At 35.0% G+C, this 23,747-nt stretch overlaps 1 protein-coding gene across 7 annotated transcripts in view; it reads right to left on the reverse strand.

Moving 5' to 3' along the window:
• ADAM12 (ADAM metallopeptidase domain 12) overlaps positions 1 to 23,747 on the reverse strand; it is a 281,938-nt gene that overhangs the window by 74,339 nt on the left and 183,852 nt on the right. For all 7 annotated transcript variants that reach the window (XR_005556825.1, XM_039344430.1, XM_039344344.1 and 4 more), the window contains exon 11: positions 16,290 to 16,438. Coding sequence is in view for 6 of the 7 variants with exons in the window: in XM_039344430.1 (XP_039200364.1) it covers positions 16,290 to 16,438 (149 nt within the window). In the remaining variant the exon portion in view is untranslated. The remainder of the gene's footprint in view (positions 1 to 16,289; positions 16,439 to 23,747) is intronic.

Genomic DNA, 23,747 nt, shown 5'->3' on the forward strand with positions numbered 1-23,747 from the left:
CTGGTGGTCACAGAATGTCACTATTAACTGATTATTCTTCTGCCTTCAAAGGACCTTCAAGCTGTTTCTTATTGTGCAATAGTGGAACCATTACATTTCTGGATTTTCCTCTTCTTGACACTCATTCCCTCATTTATAATCAGCGATACATTCACTATTTACCAAAGAAAGCAGAAAGCTATTGAAAAAATGTTGTCGAAAACACAAAACCCCAAGATAAACAGGAGATGAGCATGAGAAATGTGACACAGAAAGAACGGGAATGAATCTTCTATAAATGAAGAAAGGGTGGCCTTATTTCAATTCAAGCATCTGAACTAAACTGGAGGCAATAAGAAGTTTCATTGTCTCACCTCAAACAAAAGGTGTTAAAATTAGCCTTGTATAAGGTGGAACACACTACTGAGCACCACCAAGCCAAGCTGCTTAACAAAGATGAATATTCAGCCCTAAGGCAAGATTGAATTAATAAGCAGTAAGGATATTATCAGGATTAACATTAGAAAGACGCATTTAGACAAGCCTGTTTAGATTATAAACCCAGACAATGAAATGAAATCTATCTAAGCATAGAGAAAATGGTATGAGGAATGGCTCTTTGGCAATTGTTTTTGCTAAATACTTCTAATTGCCAGTCTGGAGGAACAGCATCTTATATTTGTAGAGAGAGAAAAAAATGGACCTTACCACTAAGCCTTGTCACTAATGCTTTAGTCTGCCTGTGACAATCAGGTGCTCTTCAAATATATTTGACTTCAGTTCTTAAAATCCACATAACATATGTTTGGACAAACCAATTGAGAATTCTGCAGATGGAATTCCAACATCACAATGAAAGCTACCTAATATATTTTTCATTTTTTCTAATTGGATAATATATCTTGGATGAATCAAAAATTGCACATGTTTTGGGTGCAATGCAACATAGCTGATTATTGATCTATATGTTACATTTTATATCCCATGTTTCCTCTGAGAACCTAAGGCAATGCAATGAAGGCAACACTCTTGTGGATACAACACTCCTGTGAGGTGGGCTGAACATGACTGACTGACTTGACAGAATTGACTAGACCCCCAGGAAGCTCCACAATCACGTAGATATTTGAACCATATCTCAAATAATGAGATATTCTCTATATTATATATTCCCTATGTTATTAAAGTTTTCTCAATAATCCCTTTCAGAATGCATCTTGTCAAAGTAATGTGAACATGGATTAAAATGTCCAAGCTAATGAATGAGATATATTTCATATGTGCCTGAACCTTATAGAAAACTTAGCGTTTTATGTTGTGAGATCACGTGGCAATCTCTGGTAGAAAACAAAATGGGGGAGATATTAAATATTTTCCAGATTTTTTGTGTGTGGGGGGGGAGAGAAGTGAAGAATGGAGAGCTGATGGGTAATTATAAATAAAATATAGAAATTGAGACTATTATAATTAATAGTTGATTTGAAGTTGACAGCCTTGATGAAACCAACAGGGCTAGACATTCTTTGCAAGGAGAAATTCCCATGTTACCTATATCTTGATGGACTTCTGCAAAAACAGTAACCTCCACCAGTGTATAGAATTCCAGCTCCATATTTTGGTATCCTGTTGTTGGCTACTACTGGACCCCATGCTGATTTATTTTGCATTAAAAGGGACAGCAAATGAAGATGAATTTCAGAATATATCCTGTTCCAAATACAACTAAACTAAAATGATCAAGGGCTGCAGCAATTCTCCTATTATGAAAAGATTCAACGCTTTGTACTCTTTAACTTTTTTTTTTTTAAAGGAGCAGATAAAACAGGAATATGATAGAAATATATATACAATTATGTCACATTTAGAGATAGTGTAGAGGAAAAGATTTTATTCTCTCCTTTGATATATTAGAATCTGGGGTCATCTCATAAGGCAAAATGACGGGTGAGTCAGCACGGATAAAAGAAAGTGTACTTAATCTATGGAATTCCTTAGCAAAAGATGCAGTGATGCTAACTAACCTTGACAGTTTTATAAAGGGTTTCAGAATTTATGGAGGATAACACTGCCCATTTCATTGCTAGTTGTGACACCTATATCACCTCCACAGATGAGAAAGATATTAAGTTGATCTCTTGATGTCTGTGCTGCAGACATGACTAGGAGAGTATTCATGTTCACCTTGAGGGCTTCCTTTTGGCAATGGCTGGTGACTGCAGAAACAGAAACTCAGACTTGAAGATTCTTTTGGCATTAACTTTCCCGAATTATGCATTGATCCAATTTTCACATCTGAGTCAAACTCTAACATTTATGAGCAAGCCTCATTGAATAGTATCAGGTATGTTTGAGTTTTCTGAGCTATCAGATCTATTCTGCTATGTTGATAAATGGGGGAAACATGATGTTCATATAATTGTGTTTCACTATTACATCTTCTTACAGAATGCAATTTGTCAAAATAATTTGAATGTGGAAGATTAGGGTACAAATTTGTACTCAGCCATGAAACTCACCGGATGGCTTTGGGCATGTCATTATTTCATAGCCTAATTCACTTTAGAGAGTAAATTATAGTTCCATCTAGACAGCTCTGAACTGCTTGGAGAAAAAATGCATAATATTCATTGTAGAGACCATGAATGGCATGTTCAATTATGTTTCTCCCTCATATTTACACATCTGTAGTTCTCGTTTTTTATTTTAGAACACATAGATCTCAGATTTAGACTTTCAATATATCTGTTGATAAATACAAAACAATATGCCCAATACACCCCAGATCAGCTCATGAAAGTGAAAGAAATTATATGAGACATATATGGATTATATTTTCTGCAAAGACATGTTTAATAAATTATACTCAGCTCATGTAATCAGTGATAGTACTGGCTGAGGCTGCTCGGAACTGTAGTTCAATATATTTGAGGAGCCAATTTGTAGAAGGCTGCACAACAATATTAACTGTATTAGGATAGGATAAATTGTTATCTGCATATATTTAACAATCACATCACGATAAGAAAATCAAAGAATGAATATGCACCCAATATTAAGAATTTTTCCATTGCTCCTCTCCTCCCAGCCCTAAAAGTGAGAATTCAAAGCGGCATTGAAATTCAGTGATTTCTATTCCACCTCTCCTTCCTACTAGGTGAAGGAGGGCTTTCATATTACACCCAGGCAAAGACTTTTGTGCCCTTGTAGGGAGAAAGAATGTGAATCATCCACAATTCAACCGAATTTCTTCTTACTGGCCTCTAATGTACAAAGTGCTCCCAAGAGCTCAAAATGCATTTAGGTTGTCAATAAATAAAGTGGATATAAGCCTAACTTTCTTAATAAGGCTGTTGTGAGGATAAAGCGAGGTAGGCAGGTTGGGAGGTAGGAGGAGGAGAAAACACTATGTTTACTGAAGAAAGATTGGATATTGATGCAATGAATAAATAATTGAGACAATTTAATTCTGAACGGAGAAGTCTTTTAACCCTATCTGCCAATAATGGAGCTGAAGGACACAAAGCTGTTATTAAACACTTCTTTGGTTTCCATGGTCATTTCTTGTTTCTTCAGTTCTCTATCACTTAAATATAATTATCTTCATTTGTTTCTTCATTATCTACCAACCAGGCTTCTTTTTGGGATGTAAAATAATTTTGAGTTAGTTCTTTCTTTTTTATTCTTTCCAATCCAATGTAATATTTGAAAACATGTATGTATAGAGGCTTGAGATACTGTCTGTCTGTCAACCCAACAATTCTCCAAAAATCAAACACAACAGGATCAAAATTGGTGGATGGGTAGAGAAACTACTCCAAAAAAAGAGTTTGCAAATGGCTGAGGAAATCTTCAGGCAGAGGGAAATCAGCATTCCCTACAGATCACAGCTCAAAATGCTACTGATTGCCCCATTCTAAGTCCTCTGTCCTCCTTCTCATATGTGTCAGAGCAAGCTGTAGGTAATCTGTGCTGTGCTTCTGAGAGAGAGAGAGAGAGAGAGAGAGAGAGAGAGAGAGAGAGAGAGAGAGAGAGAGAGAGAGAGAGAGAGAGAGAGAGAGAGAGAGAGAGAGAGATTGTACCCATCCTGCTCAGACACACACAGATGCAACGTATTAATTCATTATCCAGAAGAAAATACAGATGTAGCCATTGCTGATAAGGGATGGGAAAGAATTCCAGAATTCATGCTTTGCAGAATGTTGTAAACATCTATGACAAATCTTTTGGTTTATATGCTGTAAACTGTAGATCTAGCTCATCATCTTTTGTTCTCAGAGGAATATATGATCTGAAGAAATGCATAATGGTGCACTACAATTTCAGATAAGAGTCTTTCCACTGCCAGAACTACTTATATGAATTATGAATTATCCTTGATATGTCCTTGATACAAATGGAACACAAAGCATTTGCTTTACCATTGAAGTACTCAGCTAACTAGTAAGAGTTAAAATTGAGGGGGATGTGCTTGTTGTTTTCTCTGTCCCTCATTTTCTACTTCAGGTCATATATCTATTGTAAGTGGGTGCTTCCATCTTTATGGTAGATGTCATATTTTGCAATCTTTATTCATATGAATTCCACCTGAATTTCAATAAGGATTGTGTCTGTGTTTCTATAATGTGTGAATAAACATAGGCAGTCAAGCATCTGATTGTAAAATACAGAATTTAGTACATAACAAGTTGAGCTTATGAAATAAAATTAGGATTGAATAACAACACTGTATTTACTCTCCTGGTATGCCACTGTGATAATTCAAATGAAGTGTGTCGCTAATAACTGGGCATGTTATTATGTCTCTTTTTACATTATAACATAAAACATTTTCCAGAAGCTATGTTAGGAAGATGCAACTATACAGGCTGTAGACAGTTACAATTGTACAGTTAACCAGTCAGGTTCATCTGATATCCTTAGAAAGTATGGCTTTATTACATATATATATAAGTAGTTGTACAAGGAAAATGCAAGATTCCAATCAGACAGCATCAAAAGAGACCAATGGCTGGATAATTTTGAAAAGTATTTCCAAAGGAAGTAACAACTCCTTTCTAGAGGACACAGCATAATAGTTCCACAATCACAAAACTGCCAAGTAAAACATTATAAACTTTTCTCCTTTGACAAATATACAGCAAGATCTTTCTTTTTTTTTAAAAAAAAATAGAAATCTGTGATCAGTGTCATTCCTTCTTCCAAAGGTGAAGCAATGCTAACTCAATTTATCAAGCTTGACATCACTTCTAACTGTATTCCAGAGTTATCTGCTATGCAAAGCTCTGTGGAAGCTGTACTCAACTACTGTTCCTATTGAAAACTAAACAGTCAAGGACAGTACTTAAAATCAGTTTATATTTGCCTCTGCTTCATCTATTATTCCATTTCCTTTAAACTGCTATTCATTAATAACAATTAACTTGACAGCAAAGGGTCTGGATTTCACAATTTACTGTTTAAGACTTAATGTCAACCCAGTGATTTAAGAAAACAAAAGAAAACCAGAGAGAGGAAGATCACCCTGGTTTCACACTTAAGGGAGAAAAAAGAGCAAAAGTTGTAACATGCTTTGTAGTTTTTGCCAACATTAAAGAAAATTGTAGATAAGAAACCAAACTAAATTAGTTTGTGCCTAAACTGTTGCACTAAACATGACATCTATTCCTAACAAAAAGTGAATCACGATAAATCACTGACACTATTAGGAGCACATTGCTTGCAATTAGTTTCCAAGTTGCCTCCTCTACTCTTGTGATTAAATGGATGCTGCTGGACATATAATTCAGAAAATCTTCAAGAAAGCCTTCACAACGTGATAAGGGATTTTAATTAGTGTAAAAATTATGCTGGACTTAACTAACATTTAAATAATTATTTACAAAGCTATGGTTTTTTTCCCCCTTTCACTGATGGCAAAACATTTTTATAATGCAAAACAAGGGAACATCCAAAATTGAAATCCTAGAAGATAGAACTGACACAATAGACCACTGGTTTTTATTAACAGGTAGAGTGGTAGAGAACAACAAAACCTACCCAAAGAGATGCTTGCCGAAAGAAGGTTCCCAGAATTGTCAATCAATAGGCATCTTGTAAGCATTTAATTTTTTCTGGCACCCTACTATATAAAACCATAGCTGGAAGCACTAGTATTTCATCCTAGGCTGTTTTGACAAAACTTTTTGCCAATATATCAAAAAAATTACTATAGAAAGGACTGAACCAGTGACAAAACTTCATTTTTGGTCATTGTATTTTATATACATATGGGAAGATGATAGATAGATAGATAGATAGATAGATAGATAGATAGATAGATAGATAGATAGATAGATATTCCCATATCTATATAGGCATATAGAAAAATTCTATACATGTTCTTGTCAAAAAAGATATATAGAAGAAGTTAAAACAGATTCTACTATAGACAGAAGACTGATAACAATATTAGTTTTGAATATTGCAAATCATGGCAATCTGTGAATCATAAATAAGCATTAAATTATTTGGGTCACTAATTATAGAGCTGTTTCACGCAGTGATCTATGTCAGCAAAACGCTGATGGAAGAAGATGTAGCTCTTCCCTTACCTCACAAATTGAGGATAAAATAATATTAGTCACTAGCAAACCTTGTCTAGTTACATGCACACCTCACCATCAGCCAAAACCTTCCAATTACTAATCTGTGTCCTGTATCTTCACTGTCTCCTGAGTGTATGTAGAATACAGTTGGGTTGCCAGGTAGTTGCTATATTGGAGGATCTAGCTGACCTAGAATAGGCTGTGCATGATTGACATATGTCATACGAATCACACATGTGTCATATGGCCAAAATATGCTTCAGTTGACTGTAACCATAGTTCTAGTAAGGGAAATGAATGCCTATACCATCACAAACACACACATGTATGTATGCATCTTTTTCATATTGCATTAAAAAAACCTAGAGAATGAAGTAATACTTATAGCATCTACCTTACATAAAGAATAAGCAAACAGTATGGCTTAATCCATCATCTTAAAATAACTTTCATTAAAGAAAGCAGCTGCTTTAAATTTAGATCTATTTATAATAGGAAAAAGAAGACAAATGACATAGCATTAATCAAATGAATGTCTGGTTTTCACAAAGAATAAACATCTTTCTCAGCAGTCACATTATATAGTTGGATGCTCACATTATTATGTTTATTTTTCTGTTTGTTTATTAGATTTGTATAGCTACCCATGTGGACTTTTTGATGCTCTGTGAGCTTGGTTGTTGTTTGCAAATGTTTCATTAGTCAGCTAAAAAACATCAGACTTGTACGGATGATGTTACCTGGTTGAATAATGAAATGTCTGCAGCTCAATAACCACATTCTGAGAGCACTAAGAACTCCACAGTTATTGAAGTATCCCAAGATAAAAAATAACCCCTCTCACAGGAAAAAAAAAGAAAAATATGAACAACACCAGAACTTATCTAACCATTGACCAATTTGACCTGACCCAAATACCTGAGTAAAGAGTCCGTTCTTCTGGTCCCTACAGAAGGCTAACAGGATTGGAACAATATGAATCGCCAAATGCTCCTTCCTTTTTTTTTTTTAACACACATACACAAAGTATTTATATATAGCAAGTTAGCCTAACTAGGAAAATGCTTATTTTGATATGCTGAGGTTTTGGGCAATTTTGGACATTGTTTAAAGTTATAATTATGACTTTTTCCATTGGAAAAAATTAAAGATATTTATAGTGGTTTTAAATGTTTAATAGCAAATGAAGGATGATTGTCCCTCAGCTGCACCCTGTTGATTTCAAGAATTTAAACGAAATGCTGACATAAGACTATTCTGACATTTCATGCTTGTTTCTTACCAATGAAAATAGGGAACCATTGAACTATATCACAGTGATTTTTTTTTAAAAAAATGCAAGTTATATTGCTGGCAAAAGAGCAAAACAGCAAGTCTGTCACAACTAATTTATTGGGCAACAGTGAACTTCAGGATTGTGTTTGTGTGTATGTGTATTTAAATTCAGATTGGGCTGGAAACATAGATGCTGCATAATTTAATTAGGAATGGTTTACCTTGCCAAGATAATTTCATTTTCTAAAAATCATTAAACAGATAAATTCAGAAGGTTCTGCTGATTCTGCATATAAACATCTATAACCAGCAGGCCTGAGAAATGCAAAGCATTTCTAATTTAAGAAAAATCAGTTAATCTGGGGTTAACCATTCTTGGCTACAACTAATAATTGTTCTGCTTACTGAAGATGTTCAGGCGTATTAATCAATTCTTTCAATTTTAATTCCTCCACACATCCATTATAGCAAACTACCACATGTACAATGGACAGAAATAAAGAGGGTTATTCTTTGCATAAGAAGCAGATGGTACAAGTAGAAATTCAAGCTTCTTCTGATTTACACACTTATTGTGTCCAGGTTTCCACACAACTTCCTTCCACCTGGTTTGTTTCTGATGATGATACCATTCAAGGCAAAACACAAGCACAGTCTAACTCAAGAGAAACTTTAAGTAAAACACCGATATAAATGGACTGGCTGTTTCCAAAGCTTCGAGATATTATTCCTCCATTTCTGCTGGAGCTCTGAATCAGATCGAGGGGAAGCCCAAATTCCAAAGAAGATGGGGCAATTTGGAATAGATTTTTATTTGTACTCATTTGCGTGGAAAGATCTTATTTGTTCCACTTCAAATTCGAGCTCTCCCCAGAGCTCTGATCTGGTCTATTGCTTAAAATCATGGCTATATTGTATTATAAATTATGGCTCCATTGCCTGTATTTTTTTGCCCATGGGGTAGGAAATGGGTTTTGTTGTTTATGTAAGCTGCTGTGGTAGAGAGCAGGAAGGAGAATATTATCTGCCCTTAATTAATAATAGTCTTTGTAGTCGCCTTCTCCCCCAATCCATACTGTGGGAAATTGATCAATCTTGGAAAATATTACTTTGCTGCTGTATGATAATGTTTTATGATTTGGCTTAACTAGCTGGCTGGCTTAATGGCTGTCTTCTTTCATTATATTACTCTTTTAGATTTCTTCCTACTTTCAGAGTACCACATTTGGAAGAGGCACCACTGATCTTTACACAACTCCTTTCTTGGACAAATCCCTCCAAGTTTTGAAATCTATCAGATAAACAGATGTCCTGATAAACAGAATTTTTTTTTTTTTTTTGCTCACAATTTCATGGCACTCTGCCTCAAAACAAGAAAGATGTGGTCTTGGTACCTTGGTATTCAACTGCTTTGAAACACATTGAATTTGGTACTCGATGAATTTTGATGCAAAATTTTTGTCTCAGTACTCATTGTCTGTTTGATACTTGAGACACAAGCTAGAACTTGGTGTCAGCTGCCTTGTATCTCACTACATTATTCTTTACAGGAAAAATTTGTTTGGTACTCATCATTTTTTGTAGTCATCACACCTCTTGGACCAGTTAACAATGAGTACTGAGGTATACTGTATTTAGAAGAACAAACTTTAAAGAAACGTAGCTGAAAAATCTTGAGATTGATTTCTAGGAATGTCAGTGTACTTCATCTGTTCATATTAGTGAACATTAGTTCACATTAGTTCATACTAAACTTCCTGCCAGCTTTACCCCATTCGGATGAAAAAATAAGGCAAATTAAAATCATTCCTGGATGATCCAGAGTATATGAGAACATTTCTGAAACTCTGGAGCTAATCCTTACTGGATTATCTCTGTACACCTCTTGTTTCTACTACTCATAATGCAAATAGGAATGAATCTTTTTCTTTTTTAAATTATTTTCACTAAAAATAACTGCTGTTTTGCGAGAAGAAAAAATAATCTGGATATTACTATTTATTAAAAATATATAAATCCATGGTGTTTTCCATGGGAGAAAACATCACATAAGGATGACAATCTAAGCAAGGAAAAACCTTGAATTTCAAGAAATAAATTTTAGGAAATGTGCTCCCCATTGCAGTTAAGACAGAGGACCCACATTAAACTCAATCATCCACAAAAACGGACTTGGATGAGGCTTCTGAAGAAAGGGCAGAAGCTTGTCTCTAATCTCATTATGTGTAGAAGTGAGTGTGCGTATGTATTGGAAATCATCGTTCAGAGAGGCCCAAGACTCTCCAGAGAGTTAAAGCTTTCAATGTACATCAATTGGCAGTGTTTAGGTAAGTTACTTGCCAAAACAAATACATTGCTTTAAACTTCCACTGTGTTATTGTTCCCAAGCTACCCATGTGAAATGAATGAAACAAGAGATGAAAGAATAGTTTTAAGCAAGCAGGATACAAATGATGTATGGTGTATTGCTAATATCGTTGCCTTTTAATAGCATCATATGGGTATTTTCCTTTTATCTCTGAATTTTCATTGAAGATGGCTTCAAAGAAGCTGAATTCTTAATGTACCAACAATTTAAATAATCTGGTAAAAATCAAATTCAGTATAATCTTTAGTTGTTACTGTTGTAATTGCTTGGTTCAAAAATTTATTTTAAAAACCTATTCTATTTTAATACATATGGCAGAACATAATTCATACGTGTCTATATATTCTTTCTCCATATTATATTTTGGGACAAGGAATCACATTAATAAATGAAATAGAGGATGCTCAGTATCTTGAATACAGTTCCATTGTGTTTTTTGATTGACAACACTTGTTTAAATAATACCTTTTCAACAGTATCGCTTTTTATCTACAAGTAGTCCTCGACCTATGACCACAATTGACCCCAAAATTTCTGTTGCTAAGTGAGACATTTGTTAAGTGAATTTTGTACCACTTTATGACCCTTGTTGTCACAGTTGTTAAGTGAATCATTGCAGTTATTAAGTTAGTAACATGATTGTTAAGTGAATGTGGCTTCCCCATTGACCTAGCTTATCAGAAGGTCACAAAAGCTGTTCACATGACTCCAGGACACTGCAACCATCATACATATGATCCAGTTGCCAATCATCCAAATTTTGATCACATGACCACGGGGATGCTGCAATGGTCGTAAGTGTCACTTTTTCAGTGCTGTTGTAACTTTGAATGGGCATTAAATAAACTGTTGTAAGTTGAGGTCTACCTGTATTTATTTTTTTCTTGTTAGATATATTTACCCAATTATCCTAATTTCAACTACAAAAAAGATCATCTGGATATTGCTATAATCTCAAGACACAGTATTTTTTCTTATTATGTTTCTCTGATGTTTATGTTATGTTATAAAACATGGTCTCATATTTTATAAAAGAAACTACAGTGCTGTTTTACCAAGAAGGACTTCAAGAAATGCCAAAATCCCTATTGAAATCCAAAGAATGGTAAAATGTATCTGTAGCATTTGCATTGCAACCACAGGCAATCATCAGGCTTGAATTGCTATTGAATTGGAAAGGATGGCAAAAACATTATGGTAGTATTATAATGAATCTACACTGGGAGCAAACTTCTTTAAAGCTTGAAGAAGTGTTTTCAAAGAAGTTTTCAATCCAGAAATTTTTTCACCATGATTGTGTCCTTTCACCCCCCTTTTCCATGTCTACACTGAAAAATATTTGATGAACTAAGCATTGCACCAGGACTAAATATGAAGATATGAAAATAAACAAGATATGCCAATGATATTGTGATCCTGGTAGAAAAAGAAAAGAACTTGGAGCTTCTAATTGAGAATACAGCAGGTGAAAACTTTGGATCATATATAACAGGGGTCCCCAACTGTTGGCCACCAGACTGCGGAAATGACTAGTAATGTGCATGCACGTGTGCGTGCACCCCCACTCATGCTAGTGCCACCGCATGGGTGCTAATAGCTCCATTTGCACATGCGTGGGGGTGCTAGCAGCACTGCCAGCATTTCATGGGTGCTAGCAACCCGCTCATGCATGTGTGTGGACACTAGTGCTGCTGCAGTGCATGTGCCAGTTTGTGCATGTGCATGTGCACACACACACATTTCCCTGCTCCTCCCTTTCCCTCTGGGCCGCCAAGCCAAAAAGGTTGTGGAGCTCTGATATATAAATATTTTTTAAAAAAGAGAAAAAAATATCCAAAATTTAAATCAATAATCTATAATGCGATTCTTAAACAAGTCAAGAACTGTATTTATCTTGGACACTTGTTCACAGAAGATGGAAAAACAGCTGGTGAAATAAAGGAAAACTTTTCTAAGCATGAAAAATATTCTGACCTCAAGGAAAAAATTAAGAATGAGAATGATTAATTATAACATCTGGTTAATTTTTCTTTATAACTGTGAGACGTGAACCATATTTAAGGAGATTTTGAAAAGTGGCATTTAGGATGAATAAAAAGATCAAATCCTCAAGTCCAAGGGATGGCATAGGAATAAAGAAGCCTCAAAAAACTATCAAAGAAAGAAAATAGAGACATTATTGGGTCATATACTCAACTCTATAAAAAGATGGTTAGAAGAAATTAGGGTAAAGAAAACAAAGCAATGGACTAAAAAGACATTTGGAATAGCAATATACATATATAAACTGGACAGGTCTAAATTATGAAGATTGTGGCAGACTTGGGGTTTTGCTTAATCTCTGAATGCCCTGAAATATCTTTCTGGAATCAAATCTGAAGTATTGCGCAATCCTAATAAGAAAGACGTCAGATTCTCTGACAGCTGCCTAAAACCAAAAGTAATTATTTTCCAAGCAAAGTTCTATTGAGAATACAATTCTTATAAAGGCTAACTTATAAAGGCTAACATGATTCCAAAGAAGCTTATTTGGTCTCTTTATTTGTACTCAGATTCATGACCAAGACTTATGTCAGTGGTGGAAGTTACAGAACAATGGTGTAGCCAATAACAACATATGTGTATCAGAAAGCAAATTTAACCTGTTGTTGTCTTTCATCCTCAATAGCCTACTAGAATGCTTCCTATAATTTCAGCTCATCTTTATTTATTTTTTCTGGAGAGTGTGACATGACATAATTACTGGATAAAGCAATGAGTGTTAGTCAGTTTCTTAATACTTATTCTGCCCCTGCATATACTCCTCAACCTCCCCAACCATCTAGTCAAGTGTAGCAGGAGTCTAGCAAGCATCTCAGTTGTGTTCATGAGACTATTTGCTGAATCTCATGTAAACTTGTAATGTACACCCATTTATTTCCTGTTTGCTGTCTCCTTGTTCAATAATTTCAACAACTGGCTCCAAATTGTTGAGCTGAAGCAATTTAATCATGCTCTACTGGGAGGCATAGTCTCTCCTAAGCCTGTAAACTAATTAGTGCTGGGCAAAGGTTACAAATGGACTGGTTTCAAATTCATTATTAAAATAAAATGACACAAGTGTCATGACTTTCTTCCTTCCCCTAGCCACAAATCATTTAATAGAGAACCAAGCAGACAAATCTTAACAGTGACATCTTCAAAGAAGTTTCTCTGTTAAATAAGCTTTTCTTAGTAATTTAAGCTTTTTACAAGCGCTTATACAGTATGATGGTATGGTATAGTGTTCCAGAAATTGTTAAAGTTTGGTGAGAAGAAGGATTAAAGTAAAGACACATAATTATGCCTGTTACAATACTGCAATTTTGATACACCAATAATACAAAAATGTGTGCAAATGATAGAATATACTGACCTTGTATCAGTATCTGAATGTCAATATATTATTGCTAGCATAAAATACTAAACAATATTTTGCCATGGGGCAGTGGTAACCTGTAGCTTTGTATAAATAGAAAGAAGCCTAAAAGGCAGAAAAGTTTCTTCAGTAAGATTTCATGTGAAAAATAAAATGAAAACTAGACACGAGAAATAAAGTTCTCATGAGAAAAGATGGTTCTCAAAATAATAGATGGACACCATATGAATTGGATGAGGCAATAGCATCCAGAATGAGAAAAATACCAAGAGCACTGGTGGGCTTGCTGGAAGGTGTAAAAATATATGGGAAATCTTTGTAATCATTACATCAGATAAGATACATGAACAATAGTGTTCCTCCTCAAGTCTTCTGGAATTCCAACTTAGTCTGGCCAGTTAGACTAGGGGTCTTCAAACTTGGCCCTTTTATGACTTCTGGACTTCAACTCCCAGCACTCTGGTTGAGGAATTCTGGGAGTTCCACAAGTCATAAGAGGGCCAAGCTTGAAGACCCCTGAGTTAGACTTTCAATTGGGTAGGTGTGAAAGATGTGCAAATATGGATTGGGTGAAGCTTAGTTTCTACAAGTCTCAAGAGAAAAAAAAAAGCAGTATTGGTACTGCTTTGCGGTCCTCATGGTGAGTGAGAACTGCAAGGGAAAATATATCTCATTATTATTAGTTTGGAGATCTCCCAAATCTTGATAATTATTTCTCCTACATAATATAAAAACAAATTGAACGAATTGCTTGTGACAAATAAGAATAACTTCTAGATAAGTTGTTCAAAGAACTAAGGTTATCATTTCTATAGAACACAGGCATCTAGCAAAAAGTTGTTTGATTTGTAGGTAGGTAAGCAATTCTGTGACCTAGTGATTTTTCTGGACTAATTTCCAGGCTAATCAAAATGTCCATTTATAAAATCACCCAAATTTCCTTTAAAAATTCTGAATAAGCATTTAAACCAGTAACTCTCTTAAAATATTCAATATGGCAATACCAATTCTTGGTCCTGGGTGATTCAGAATTAAGTATTTTCAGCTTCCTGAAGACAACATGAGATACAAGGGGGAAAAAAGGATTTTTATTTAAAACCAGCAGTGAAAAAAAAGAAAGATTATAATGAATTGACATCTGGATGTGATTGGTAAACCAGCCTATCATTAACAAGCACTTGTATTACCATTGCCACCTGATTTTGTTTAAACAATAGGCAACAGAGCAGAAAATAAATTCCATGTATATTCATAAATAAAACCACATTGGCAGCAGTATCTTTAACTAAAGGGCAATGTTCATATTTATGTGCATACATACATTTAAAAATAATAAAAAAGAGGATCAGAACCATCTTCTCAAAAGCAAAAAAAAAGTAATCTACTCCCTTAAATTGAGCACACCATGATTTAAATAAATTGAACTAGTTAAAACATGTTTTTATTCTCAGGATAATTTATTTTGATTTTGCAGACCCTCAGCTTCAAACAATAAATGCAATAGAAAAAAAAATGAAAAAAATGTAAGTCACAAATTCTATGAAAAAAATAGGCACTGCATTCAGGATGAGGACAAAACTATTTGAACCAGCAATAGAATACTATTGGGCTCTGACTGGGGTAGAATGGAACAGTTTCAATGACCTAAATTGTGTGTTCCTAGTAATGTATTCCAAGATGGTATTTGAATTTTTAACAGCTGCATCACACTGCTGCCTCATGTTTAATTGGTTGTCTACAAGAACGCCCAGATCCTCTTCCTATGTACTATTGCCAAGCCAGTTCTCCTCATCATACACATGTGGCTTTTATTTTGCAGAACTTCTTGTTACACTTAAATCCATTTTATTCATTTCAGCCTACTGCTCAAGCCTGTCTAAATCTTTTGGAATCCACCACTTCTCAAGTATTAGTCATCCCTTCCAGTTTTGTATCATCTGTAATGATACAAACACTGTTGTTCAACAACACTGGGCAAAGGGAGTAGCCCTGGGACGTTCTACTCAGTACATCCCTCAAGCTGAAATTAATGAACAGACTTTGAGTGCAGTCATTCTGCAATCATCTAGACCCTGCTTTACCATTTTAGTAAAGAGAACATCTTGAGAGATTTGTCAAACGTTTTGCTGAGGGGCAGGTACGCTATACTTCCTAGATCCCTTATCTACCAAGCTAATAAAGTGGTACCTTGGTATTCGTCATTAATTGGTTCTGAGAGGTGCTATGAGTACCAAAATGTATTTATTTTCTTTAAGAGCCGAGGTGGCGCAGCAGTTAGAGTGCAGGACTGCAGGCCACTTTAGCTGACTGTGTTCAGCAGGTCAGCGGTTCAAATCTCACCAGTTCAAGGTTGACTCAGCCTTCCATCCTTCCGGGGTAGATAAAATGAGGACCCAGATTGTTGGGGGCAATGTAAATATATATATACATTGCTTACTGGTATACACCGCTTAGAGAGTGCTTGCACTTAAAACGGTATATAAGTCTTATAAATAAATAAATAAATAAGAACTGAAAATTTAGAATATTTTTATTCTAACAATTTATGGGAGACTCGTTGCACTAACATCTCATTGTTATGAACAGGATGTATTCTTCTTATGAAGTTTTTGGAGTTATACCTCTCATCTAAAAGAAAAGTTACAGTTAACAGGCAAATATTTTTTCAAATATAATTTCCACTTACCCAGTTGAAGGGTTCATAATACAGCCACCTTTGTCTGCAGTTGTTTTGCAGTTGCAACCTCTTTCCAGTGTATCGTGGTTCATACCAAAATTGTGGCCTAGTTCATGAGCCAGAGTTACTGCTGCCCCCAATGGATTGTCTGCATGATCCTAAATAGAAAGCACAGAAATTGAGAAAATGAATCCCATTGTATTACTGTACCAGATATAATTTGTATTATTACTGTGACACTTGCTGTTTTCCAAATACATATTTGCCTTATCTAATTAGGAGTTATACATGCAAGTAGTCTTGTAATACTGTTTGAAAGGCAATCATCTGAGGCAGTAATAGAAAACTATTTTTATATCAGCAGTTATCAATGCAATTTCATAGATATTGTTTACAGAAAACATAATAAAATTATTAAAGAAAATGTTTATAAAAACATACTCTGAAAAGCATGAATTAGATTAGCAGTATACAATATTATTTGAAATAATTTGCAGTGTGAACGGGATTTTTTTCATTGTTGCATTTCAAATGGTATAACATCCAGTTCCTGAGCCTATTTCAGGTTTGAAAGATACACCATGTTGACCTGTTATGCCTATGTACACTATGTAAACTCGTGTAAAGCAACCAAAAATAGCTACTGTACAAGAGAAAACACCAAGAACAATGTCTTCTAGGGAGAAGGTAAAAGTCCTAGAAGTGGGATGAGATGAAACATTCATGCTCTGGGAAGCTGCCTACTAAATAGTTTCAGAGAAAACACTGCAAAATTATTTTTGCATTTCCACAGGAACAGTAGGTGTTCTGATTAATTTTTGAAGCCTTCAAATTTCTATAGAAGCCCAACTACATCATTGCAACAAAGGGCTACGGTGCTGATTGATGCAGCTCTTATGAACTGAAAGGGACTCTGTGATGTAGATGCATCTTCCTATTCATGGTCTACACATGAATGTGTAGCACCGATTGAAACAAAACGGCGACCTGGCTAATGGTCCATTCAAACAGAGACAGAACTTTCACAATGCTTTAATGTAATGTTTTAAGGGTATCACTTTATATAATGATGTGCCTTTCATGAATGGTAAAACAAACAAAGCAATGCAAATCCACAAGTAAATCAAACCTAAGTAATTAATCATAAAATATTATGATACAAGAAATCATGTAAGAGCTTGGCATAAGTACACATTTTCCAAAACCTTGGTAGAAAGCATATTTTCCTTTCATTACATGTATAGTAATATAAATGAAGTGTCAGTTTTCTGTGTAAGTGCTAGAAGAACTCTGTGGTCAATAAAAGTAAAGGTAGCATTAAGTTCTTCCTTTTTTTTTACAATTATATCCCAGCAGAAACTCATTTCAATGACTGACATCTTGACTCAAACACTTACATGACAACCTTTCCATAATATTCTACCTATTTCACTGCAAAACTGATCTCCTTAGACCCCTTCCCCCCAAAATGAATTAGACATATAACATAAATGAATGCTTGGTTATCAGTCAGTAATTAGTACAGGTATCTTTTCTAAATGTCCATTCTTCAAATGATTCTTCAAACTGTATTCTTCAAAAACTATTATTTTTGATCATTTGAATAAATACAATTACTTGAAAGTATTTCATCTAGAACTTTATGATAGTAATTTTAATATGCTCAGTTGTGCTGATTTGATCTTGAAGTTTTTTAGAGAATGAAGTTGCCCAATATTATCTTCAGTTGTAGTTTTTTTGGGGGTTGTTAGTGGTGTAAGGTACTGCTTTCCCTGCTCATTGTATTGCATTGAATAGGATCTGTCATGATCTTCAGGGCTATGTTACCCATGGACCCAATCATCAACCCCATAAAGAGGGAAAGAAGAGATACCAGCATCACTGAGGCTACTAGTTTATGCTAAGTTAGTAAATTCTATTTATAATATCTATTTTCACTATAACTACTTTCTTTGTCTATAGACAGCTGTAAATCAAGTGAAACCAATTTCTCTTTTAAAATACTCAAATTATACTTGTATGTTGTAAACCATATTAGGTAATATTTAATATCCTGTGCAGCCAGTAAGGGAAAAAAAAACATGGCAGAGAAACCACGGGATCCTGAACTCTGTTTGACTCTTGTCAGGCTGAAAAAGAAATGAATATACAGTACCAGTTTCAGGCTAATAAATGTTTTATTCCCCTCAATATATCCCATGAGCCCCAGTGGCTGAAGCATCACAAGAAAGATTTTTCAGATATAACTTGGACATGGCTCCAGAGCCCCTCTGGAGGACTGTATTATAATTATAATCTGAATCATAAACTTGTTTATGTGATGATAGGGGAAATTATGAACTACTTGGGAATAATCACATTTTGGGAAGAATGGGTCAAATTCTCCCAAGATAGAAAAATTGCACACCTCTAACTTGGGGAGATATATGTAGTATTAGAAACTCTGAATTCCTGATATATTTAATAAACAGTTGTTAATATTATTATTCCTTATATTAAGACATATAGTGAAAAATAATATTATAAAGTGTCTCAACTTCAACTACAAGAAAAGGATGAAGAGATATTGTTACGTAGTTTTTCCATTTGTTTTGGATATGTTCAAAAATAGTAAACTTTATTTTAAAGAAGCAAACTAAGCCCCAAACCATACTTCTAGATTTTTCTTTAATGTAAGAATGCTCATAATCTTAAATATTCATAGAAGTAAATAAAAGCGAAGAGAGAAAAGCAACGAATGATACAGGTTGAAGACAGCACCATTATCATCAAGTAGGAAATCAGAACTATTTGATGCCTTCTGACTACAGATTTAATAGTTATCTAGACCAAATTCTTCAAGGCAGGAAGTTCCACACTGCAGCCAAATTATTGCACAAAAACATTCTAAACAAACAATTGAAAACTTCCATGTTAATGAGAAAATTACAGGAAGCCAGAAGAATGCTCATGTTTTCTGGTCTGTTTTTCCCCCTTCCTTCCATTTTTAAATTGTTTTCCCCTGTCAACTGTTTTTATAATACGTTTCCTAATCATCAACCTGAAATCATCCATGACTACAACCACTTAGGATGACAGAACCCAAGATTAGGATGATTTCAATGAGATACAATCCTTAAAAGTTTACAAGCAATCAGGTTTTGAGAATCAAACTGAACCATTGTGCAGTAGAGCCATTTCCACTATCTGGTTTTGCAGTGACCTTAGAACTGAATTGTTATCAGGGTTATCTGCACAGGAAGCCAAAATGTTAAGAAGCCAATCAAAGTCTTGCTCCTTTTTTATATTTGCTTACATTTATACAGGGTGCAGAGCAATGATTGCCCCCTCCTTCCAGGTGCTATTCTGTCTTAGCTTAAATCTCAAGGAAAATTAGAGAGCAAAAGACAAAAAGACCAGGTCAAAGAACAAAAAAATTAAACACTTGAAACAATTTTAAGGTGTACTACAGGATTCAAGACAAAGTGTTCCAGCATATGTATTGAGGTTCAGAGGGTTAGGTTGGATTATATTCCTCGAAGGACACTATCTTTTACATGAGTGTATTTAAGTATCTCTAGTGTTGCATTCTCCTAAAGTTCTCCTTTCAACCAACTATAAGTTAAGCTGCTGTCCTTCCTATTTTGCAATTCTACATGCTTTTAATTTCACCAGTGAATATGGCCTTTTGTAGGCAATATATTTTGCTTTACTTAATGGCAGCCAACAAAAAATGGGGCAGGGAGTTTATTTCACAAAACACTCTACAACTGGATTCTCCTTATATCACTATTGTATGTATATTGATCAAATAGCAGGGTTGCTATGCTGTCACCAGAATATGTGTTATGACACTATTCTCACCAGTATGAACAGGCTTTGTGCTAAATGCTACTGACCAGTTCTTTCAAGTTGTTTTATAGAACAAAATCTACTGGCCTGGCACCAAGTACTCTGATTTAATGAGTTGGTGAGCTACAGCCAAAAGATTCCATCATTCTTCCTTCCTAAGTTTATTAATACTATCAAGCTAACAGCAAATGCAAATAAGTGACGCTATTGGCAAGGGAGTTTTTAACTGTTGTGTCTCCATCCTGGACTGGTTTTCTAAGGCCACCTGATGGCCCCTGACTTCCCAAGGGTGACCACACTGTGCCAAACTTAGCCGGGTGCAGCTCCATGCAGACTCTTGAGCTCTTAAATTACTAGACTTTACCTCTACAATAGCTTACAGATTTGCACCATCCCATCCAGCTGGTGGGCAAAAAATAACAATCATTGTGCAGCTGCTGGGATAGCTAATTATGTTCCCTTTTTCTTCTGTTCTTTTGTTTTTATTGTTGTATTGCTTTACCATTTGGCGCAGTGCATTTTGTTTCAATCTTATCTGTAGTGTTTAGTTTTATTTATTTAAGGTGCACATATGCATATCCTGACAATACTGAGAATGGAAAGGACAATATTATGCAAACATCCCAAGCACTCTGATTTCTGCAAAGCCAACAAAGAAATTTTTAAAAAACAATATTTTCCTTTAAAAAGCAATTAGTAAGAAGACAGCAAACAAGGAAGACAAATTAAATTCTTTTCCAACAGATACAATGTTTCTGGAATGGGAATCAGTGCTCAGAATCGTAGAAGCAATGTATAATACATTTCCTCTTTTCTTTCCTGGAAGAATGATCACAAAAGAACACATTGTTTTCTGCTTCTCTAGTTTGTTTTGGTGGATACAGTTAAATGCCCCCTAATCATATCTTGGAGATCCTTCTCCGTCCTTAGTGATGAACAAGAAAAAATATTTCTGAAGGAAGATGTAGCTGTAATGTAATAATGTAATAAACTGTCATGGTTATTTATGGAAATTAGTAGCAGTAAAACAAAAAGTGTAGACTTGTTAAAGTCTTACATCCACAATGGAATCCACAATGGAATCTGGAATTTTGGTCATAAGTTATTGCAGAGACCAAAATCAAGTCTATGATTTTATGACTGTTTTTATGATGATTGTAAAGTGAGGTCAATGGTTTCATAAAATGAATCTCCTAGTTATTAAACAAACCATGTGGTCATTTAGTGAATCCATTCTTCTGAATGGGTGTTTTTTTACTGGAGACCACAAAACAAAGTTTTTGCTGGAAACAGGCAAAAAGCGCCAGAAACAAGTAAAAAACAATGCTAATCATAGACCTGTAATTGCGGGTCTCTGCAATTGGCTGTAAATGCAAGCTGCTTGCCAAATGCCCAAAATGCAAACATGTGACCATGGGTGAGGGCAGTGTCACTGTTGTAACATTGAGTATGGTTCGTAAGTAGCTTTTTAAAAGTCTGTTATAACTTTGAATGGTCATTAAACAATCGGTCATAAGTCGAGAAGTACCAATACTTCAAAACCTTTGTGAAAAAACATCCAGATAGGCTGACAGCTTTTATAAAAGTTCTAGATTACTGAAGCCTTCAGCAAACTGGCACATTGGATAACCATATATTAACTGATTCCAAAGTGAGGCTGAACCCACAAAAATAAAATAGTTGGCCCTCAATCTAACCAGATCACGTTACAGATTCTCTCTAATACAGTTATTGAGTCCACCCCTTTGCTGCTAATATCATCAGACTGATTTGAATGCAATCCAAAGGTTGCCAAGCATGATAGGAAAAATAATCCTACCATGGCAGAAAGAGGAATCTTCTCATATTAACTGTTCTGTAGTCCAAATTGTATAAAATGAAAATCTTTTTGTAATAATAGTAGTTTATTTATGGATTATTTTTGCAACCTTATCAGTAACTTTTTATTATTATTCTAGCATGGTTGTTTCATAAAGAGAAAGTAAAGCTGTTGATTATTTCAAATGAGACAGCTGTTGCAAATGACATTGATATTAATTACATAGCTATAGTGCCAATTGATAATGTCCCCGGTGCTCCTATACTATCTGTGACCTTGACAACCAAGTTTAAGCAACTACTCTGTCTAATGAAAATTCTTTAGATGACACCTTAGAAACCAGGCTGATTAACTCTTTTGGCACACCACCAAGGCATGAATGATCAGAAAGCCTATGCAGCCTGGAGGGATTTAAACAACATTAATGTCAATGACTGGTTCAGCTGAATTATTAGCTGCCGCTCTGCCTTCAGAAGCCAGGACCAACAATAACCACAAATGAAGGCAAATATACGTGTCTTAGGATAATGTTGCAGGATCCAATCTGGGTTGGTCACTGGGCTTTTTACTTCCAAACTTTTGGATTCTTACTGGAGTCCATCCTCAAGGAATATGTCTGGTGAGAGAGAAGTTCCCTGAGGATGGGTTCCAGAATGAGTCTGAAGGCTCGGAAGACTAAACCTCTGGTCCTTGTGACCAACCCAGATTGGATCCTAACAATAACTGCTTAAATTAGAAAAGATTTCTTCAGGTTGATGCTTCTAAAAATGGAGAATTGTGAAAAGTTGCTGAACAGCCCAGATATGAAAAAAGGCCAGCAAGTAAAGATTGACTCAATCTTTCTTCAGATACCTTTGCTAGAAGGATGGTCAAGAGGCAATAATCTGATTTGCTTTTTAGGAGTCTGTGATTAAAAAGCAGAGTCAGAGAAGTGTTGACTCTCTGAAGATAATACATCCATCTCCCCTTTTCTTCTCTGAAGACTTTGTTATCACTTTCTAAATGTTATTTGGGACTGCATCCCTTCAAACTTTGCCACCAGAAATTAGGGGTTAATTATCTATCACTGGTCAATGATTTACAACTACCAATAGATTAGCCCCTAAATTTTATTGTAAATATTTGCATTAGTTGTCTGTTATATTCTGATAATTTAATTAAATTAATTGACTGTTTCGCATCTTATTGGAATGTGCAATAATAATGATAATAAATTGTGATCTTATACTGCAAGAATTAATAAAATCCACTGTGGGATGGTGTGCACTTATGTTAGCTATTTTTTTACTTTGTATTAATCAAACATTCTATACACCAGAAACTGGGGCTTAGCCATAGGAACCCCAGTCCATAAAAATAGAAGATGTTCTCATTCTGTTAATTACAGAAGATTTAGTCTACTTAGTAATAACTGTGCACTATATACCTTCTTGTGAACTTATCAAAGTGGATGGACATGCAGGGATGAACAAGCTGGCTTTACAATAGTTAGAACCAAGGATCATGAATTAGTCCTGCAAAGCCTATTTGGAAAATATGCAGTTGTTGCTAAAGTAACTCTTTGTGCAATTTGTGTCTTTATCAAATTAGTTTTTGTCTCTCTATCCAGATCTTTAAATAAAGCTTTAAATAAAACCAGAAGTTTCCACAATGCAGCATAACATCATCATGGTCTTTAGCACATTTGTAATCAATATGATGATATTCTCCTAGTGTTAGATGCAATCCAGAGGGACTATTTGTTAATCGGATTCTAGGATACCTGTTTTGCTCCCATTGCTCTCTTTGGAGTGAATAGACCAGGTAGACCTGATAAA

The sequence above is a fragment of the Crotalus tigris genome, unplaced genomic scaffold (assembly GCF_016545835.1).
Source record: "Crotalus tigris isolate CLP2741 ecotype Arizona unplaced genomic scaffold, ASM1654583v1 scf7180000017536.10889498, whole genome shotgun sequence".
Classification (NCBI taxonomy): Eukaryota; Metazoa; Chordata; class Lepidosauria; order Squamata; family Viperidae; genus Crotalus; species Crotalus tigris.